Source organism: Dryobates pubescens, chromosome 11 (genome assembly GCF_014839835.1).
Source record: "Dryobates pubescens isolate bDryPub1 chromosome 11, bDryPub1.pri, whole genome shotgun sequence".
In the NCBI taxonomy this organism is placed as follows: Eukaryota; Metazoa; Chordata; class Aves; order Piciformes; family Picidae; genus Dryobates; species Dryobates pubescens.
In genome coordinates this window covers 30,017,312-30,023,311 of record NC_071622.1, presented here as the reverse complement: position 1 = coordinate 30,023,311, position 6,000 = coordinate 30,017,312, and the positions used below count along the sequence as shown (strand labels likewise).

General features: G+C 38.3%; 1 protein-coding gene across 7 annotated transcripts in view; it reads left to right on the top strand.

Moving 5' to 3' along the window:
• Positions 1-3,235: 3,235 nt before the first annotated feature.
• The window catches only part of NFIA (nuclear factor I A), a 359,804-nt gene continuing 357,039 nt past the window's right edge, over positions 3,236-6,000 (top strand). For 2 of the 7 annotated variants that reach the window (XM_054165667.1, XM_054165665.1), the window contains exon 1: positions 3,240-3,406. In XM_054165667.1, the coding sequence (XP_054021642.1) occupies positions 3,311-3,406 (96 nt within the window). In that variant the 5' untranslated portion in view covers positions 3,240-3,310. Of the gene's footprint in view, positions 3,407-6,000 lie in introns of all 7 variants that reach the window. The other 5 variants (XM_054165673.1, XM_054165668.1, XM_054165672.1 and 2 more) reach the window with 4 other exon arrangements.

The window sequence follows — 6,000 nt, the reverse complement described above, 5'->3', positions numbered from 1 at the left end:
GAAGTCAGAAAGCACCTGGCAAATACTTCCATTTATTGCTTGAGGCCTAAAGCTGTCAGGAAAACAAGTCTTCTGTAGCCCACAAACACATACACCTAACTTATTTCCAACTTGAAATATCACTCACATATTGCAAGCATTTTTATTTTGCAGCTGTGTCTGTCTATGCTGCATGTAGGCTTTTCCGTTCTTTGGAACAGTCTGATTTAGAAGCAAACATCTTTGTGGCTTATTAGTCTTTGGAAGCCATCGTTTTGTCCCAGTACCATTCACAGGGAGTGTTGTGCAGAATGCTGATTGACAAGAGTTAAATTCAAAACATGTAGCCATTTTCTGGTGTGTGGGGTTTTTTTTTCCTGATTGAAGGAAAACTACTTAGATGTTTGTTTCCAAAACGGCATCTGTCAGCAATCAAAGGGGAAAAATTGCATAAAACAAATGCAATTGTTTGGAGTAGCATTTCCTGGATCATGTTAAATGCTTGATTTGCTCCCCATTATGCTTACCAAATAATTTTATTTTCCACAATAATTGCAATATTTAACATGTTGTATTTAATCTTGTTTTAATGCTATTAACAACAGCCGCTTATGAAAGGAGTAATTGCTCTACGGGTAGGAACCCACCATCCCCAGCATCAGAAAGAACAATGGCAAAGTTAACTGCACCTAATTGTTCTGAATTTAAAACGCTGTTAACCAACAGCACTCCTCATTTCTTTGCACATAACTACTATACCATGAGGAAGGAAATGGTTTCAGGCTTCTGTCATTCATAAGCTAAAAAGTGAATGTTCTTCTGGGAAAAAAAAACCAACACAACTATTTATTCAGTGTGGGTTTAATTAATATTAGGAAGTAAAGTCATCTATTGGTGTAGGAAGACCTAAGTAGTCTTGAAGAAATAGCAATCAAAAGTTTGTCAGTCGATCTATTTCTGCATCAGGTGATGAAAAACCACATAGACCAAAAGAGATTGGTCAGAACTTGGTGGAAGTGACATGAGGCACAGCTGGGTATGAAATACTAAATAAATAATAAGCAGGGTGGGTAAGTTGCTTGGTTTGAGAAGCAGCATCAGGGAGAGCAGCATAAAATTGAATCTGATGCTGATTCAAAGGCTGATTGTTACTTAAGCATCTTATTTTATATTTTGTGTGATTATTTGGAGGAAGGGTATTTTTTAAATAAGCAGCAACTTGCAAAGGCTAACAAACATGCCGCAACGGACAACAATAAATGCTTTGGCCAGCCAGTGCAAGGACAGTTCCTGCACAATGTTGGGCTTTTTTTCAGTTTTGTAGGGTTCTTCCTGGATTCAGACTAAAACTTAACGCTTCCCGTGCTAGTTGGACCTTTTCCTATTATTAGCAGTGGGATTGTACCTGCTACCTGGAGCAAAAAAGCAAACTGGGCTGTGAGGCAGTTGTATAGATTATAGTAATGTATTTTCATGCAGTCCAGATTGTTAAGGCTGGAGTAAAAACAGACTAACCCCTGTATATTACATGAACAGTTTGTGTTTTCCCTAAATCATTTGCTTATCTCGCACATCACAGAAATCTGAAGGTATTATTGAAGCTCAGTGAAAGTTAGTTCTGTTCTGTGCTGAATGACAGTTCTGTAATCTATGCAGCCTGGAATTACCGTTTTGCTGTAGCCAAACAGTTAAACAATAGTTAGTACATAAAACAATCAAAAGGAGAATTGTGCGCCCACGAGCTCCCCTTTTTTTGATACAAACAGAAATGGATATTGTTTAAAGCAGAGTGGATATTTTTAATACATCTTCCAAATCATGAAAAGATTTGCAGAGTGTGGCTGTTTCTGTCTGAGCAAGTCATATCAGCCATAGCTCAGCAGACCTAGGAAATCTTCCTGACGAGTGTCTGCTTGCCAGTTCAGAAGTTCATTTTGTCAAGCACTTGAGGAAAGGCTCTTACTGTATAGAGTGAAGTGCCCTCTTATTGAGTGGTGGTCATAGCTGAGCCGCTGTCTCTCTCTGTGGTACAACGGGGTGATTTAAATGGAAAGCATTCAGTGGCTGTTTAATAGTCAGCTGTCATAAAAGTAATACTTCTGTTGGGTTTACAGTGCATGGGAAATAGAAATGGGGAATGTACAATTTTCTTTCACTGTGTGTTCCAGGAGATTTTACTATTGGACAGTAGCAGTATCTTGTACCTTTTTATAACTATTTGCTTTGGAGTTGCCTTTTTCCAAGTTATCTGACAAATCTTCATGTGAATTGTCACAGGGAAGTTTTGCAGGAGGGAGAAACAAACCTCTGACTCTTAGTAGTTATCACTTGATGGTGTTAGGAATTGTAACATTACAAACCACTTTTAAGATATATGGTAGAAAAATTATATTAATAAAAAAAAAAAAGACAGAGAGGAATTGTTCAGTTCTTAGGGAGCACTTTATCTGTTTGAGCCTTCATATAAAAAGTTATTCATTTAAACAGTAAGATCTAGTATCTAAAATCAAGAAGGAATAAAGAGAAAACTTTAATGTCTCCAAAAAAAAAATGAAAGAGCATTTGATTCCTTCAGAAAGCTGTCACTGAATTGAGAAATTAACCCAAGCAGTTTATATTTGTGTTTTGCCTTTCACTGTTTAAATGACTATATGCACAATTATGAAAGGAAGAAAAAAAGATGCAATCTTTTTCCTTTTTTACTCAGTAATTTTTTCCTTTCCCCCCCTCTGTCACGTACATGAGAAAAGTAGTTGCGATAAACAGATACTGAATCAGACTGAAAGTCTTTTAAAAAAAAAAAAAAAACACACCCAAAACATTGCATGATAGTCTCTAAGCAGTTCCATCTGTCAAGCAGAAATTTTAGGCTAATAGCCTGTGGCGATCTCCCTCCGCAGTCCACTACCTGCCTTTGTCCTATTAAATCTCTTTATTCTTCTTAAAAAGGAGAAAAGGGGAAAGGAAAGAAAAACCTTGCAGACGAAAATCTTCTGAGTGATGAAGTCCTAATTTTGACCTCCTCTCTTTGATGTTGAGCAGTGGGTTCTTATTTAAAAAAAAAAAAAAAAAAAGACTGAGTGAGAGAGGAGAGGGGGAGAGAGAGGGAGAGAGAGAGAGGAGAAGACAGTGCTAGGAGCAGATGACTTTTCATCTCCACTTCACCTTGCCACTGGGTCTGTGAGAGATTGGTTCATTGTCAAGGAGATTTTTTTTTTTTTTTTTTTTTACCCATGATTCCATATGGTATGGACCGGGCTACATGTTGCCCAACATGCCAGTGCAAATGTTTTCTCAATTAGGTGTCTTATCTCCCGTGAGTTAGCATCAGATGAAGCTTGCTGACAGCATAATGGCAGGGAAAACCTCCGACGGCTCCATCAAATGGCAGCTCTGCTACGACATCTCGGCCAGAACTTGGTGGATGGTGAGTTGGCAGCAGGGCTGCTTTTTTTTTTTCTCCCTTTCCTACTTTCCCTCCCTCTTTGACAAAATGTCCCAGACCTCACATTTATCAAATTAACATTTGATTTTTTTCACACTCTTCAGTAGAGCAGCCTCACACTTGTCCCACTTGTGTGCTTTCCCCTGTGTAAGAGGAGACCGTTAATGTGCACTACAGTTTCCAGGGGGAAGCTTTTTAAATTTTCCTTAAGGGAAAAAGAACAACCAACCAACCGAAAAAAAAAAAAAAAAAAGAAAAAAAAACAGGAAAAAAAGAAAAGTGTGCAAAGAAGTAGTTAGTAAAAAACCTTGTGCAGAGTAACTTGTCTCAGTCGGCTGCCTAACGCTCAGTTTGTTTTACTTTATCTGCTGCTTTCAAGTGTTCCTGCGCGTGTGCATTTTTTACCATGCAATATTTTGTGAAGAGGAGAGGTGGAAAGTTCAGTCCGTTACAAAGCAAGTCGATTACTGTAAAAGCCTGGAACGGTGCGGTTGTGTTGTGGTGTAAAACCATCACGTGTGAGAGGAGCGTGTTTTGTGAGGTACTGCCTTTCGTCGGAGACCCCAATCTAACTTTTCCCTCCGCTTGTTTACGTTAGAACAGGTTACCAGGCTGTGCTGACCTGGAGCCATGTGTTACAGATCCCACATAGTCTGGCTCTAGCTGCTTTTGGGTGCAATTAAAGTTTCAATAAAGTCCCAACGTGCTCCGTAGGACGAGTTAACTAGCATGTCATGGTCAGCCGGGCCAGACAACCTTTGACATCTTGAATCTATAAGAGGTATAGTGAGTTAGGAGGATGTACAATAGCCCATTGTGGCAGAAGATGCAAGTCCTGTTGTGAGGAAGAGAGTCCTCAAATCATTACTGCCCTCGTTAGCGTGTTGTCCGTTAGGGATTAATTCGTTAGCAGCGCATTTTTAGTTTTCTGTAATTATTATTCTTGTGGCAAGCGTGAATTCTTCCAGTGAGAGGAAAAGTTTGCTGCCAGGACAATGAATGTATTATCCGCTCCTAACTGGACCGTGAACCTCAGCTCATTTCACATAGATATCAGTTAAAAAAGGACTGGCGAGTGGAATTACAAAACAAGGCATGATCACTTTCATTGTATGATACGCTGAAACAAGTCGGGGGGTTTCCCTCCCCCTCACCACCCCGGACCAATTTTGGTATCATTTGGAAAGTTTAAGACCTCTGAGGACTTGAAAGACTTTTAAAAGTGAGATCCGGAAGGTTTTTATTCTGCAGCTTGGTGGTGGCCATTGTGTCTATCATGTGGCTTGTATTTAAAGATGTTTGGGCTTCGTTTTTTCCGTTTTGTTTTGTCTAAACTCTTAATTTTTTTAACTGTCTATTAGAGGTTTGCCAGCGGTTGCCAGCAAAATGTAACATGCAGCTTTTGGTTGCTGGGAATGAGGAAGGCTAACCACTTTACTTATAGTACTGATTTTCCAATTAGACTTTCTGCCAGGGGAAGTTGGAGGGGGAAGGGGTATTTGCATGCACATAAACTGTTGATTATTCATGTGACTTTTGTTTCTCTTTAGCTTGTTAAACCTCTGTAAATAAGGCTATTGATTCTTAGTTATAATTTTTAAAGCAAACTTTTCAAGGACCTGGTTTTAACACTATGACTTATATCATGCTGTGATTTTTGCCTTATTCTGAGCTATTTGTCTCTTTTACTACCACTCCTCTTTTATTGTCTGTCGGCTGCTTATATCATGAGGTATGTCCACGTTTATTATTTATTATGTAGCCTTCAAATGTCATTAGGCAGTTATTATCACACTATAGAAAGTGTCCAAGGAAGTTTCATTTTGGTCACATTCATTTCACAGATGTTTTAGTGCTGTGAATACAATATGTTAAAAATGCTGGAAACATTTAGTAATGCACTTGCCTAAAAATAAACAATTTTATAACCACACATGCTGTTGTTTAGATTAAACATTGCAGAAAGTTCTCCTTAAACTCAAACATCACACCATTTATTTTCTAAGGGAGCAACAACAACAAGAAAATCACTAATATAGCCTTGGTTTTGTTTTGTTTTGTTTTGTTTTTTTCCTAGTAGAAGTTGTGCTAAATGAAAGATGTTATTTTTAACTGAAATTAATAATTCAAGCTCTTTACAATAGATGTGTTAATTGCAAATAATTTCTGTACAAAGTTTCAATTATTGATGGAGTAATAAGCAGTCTTTCATACAGCCTGAGAGTCTAAAACATACAACAAAAAGTAGATATCTCTCATTTTTCTTTCATCTTCCCCACCCCCCCAACCCCCAAAACCTCATCACATTCACCACACTCTTTTAATCAAAAGTAAGCTAGAAAGCAGATTTTAACATTTTAAGGACAAATAAAGCTTTGAAAATTACCTCATGCATCGTCTGGCTGCACAAAATCTCAGCTGCACAGTGCTAAACTTCGGTTTGGTACTGCCAGCATACAAAGAGATGAGTGAATACCCCTTGCACCCATATGGACTCAGCTGCCAGCACTGTGATATGCAATTTTGCTTTTTAATGAATCGTAAACAATTTATGTGTCAAATGAGGGAGTTTGTTT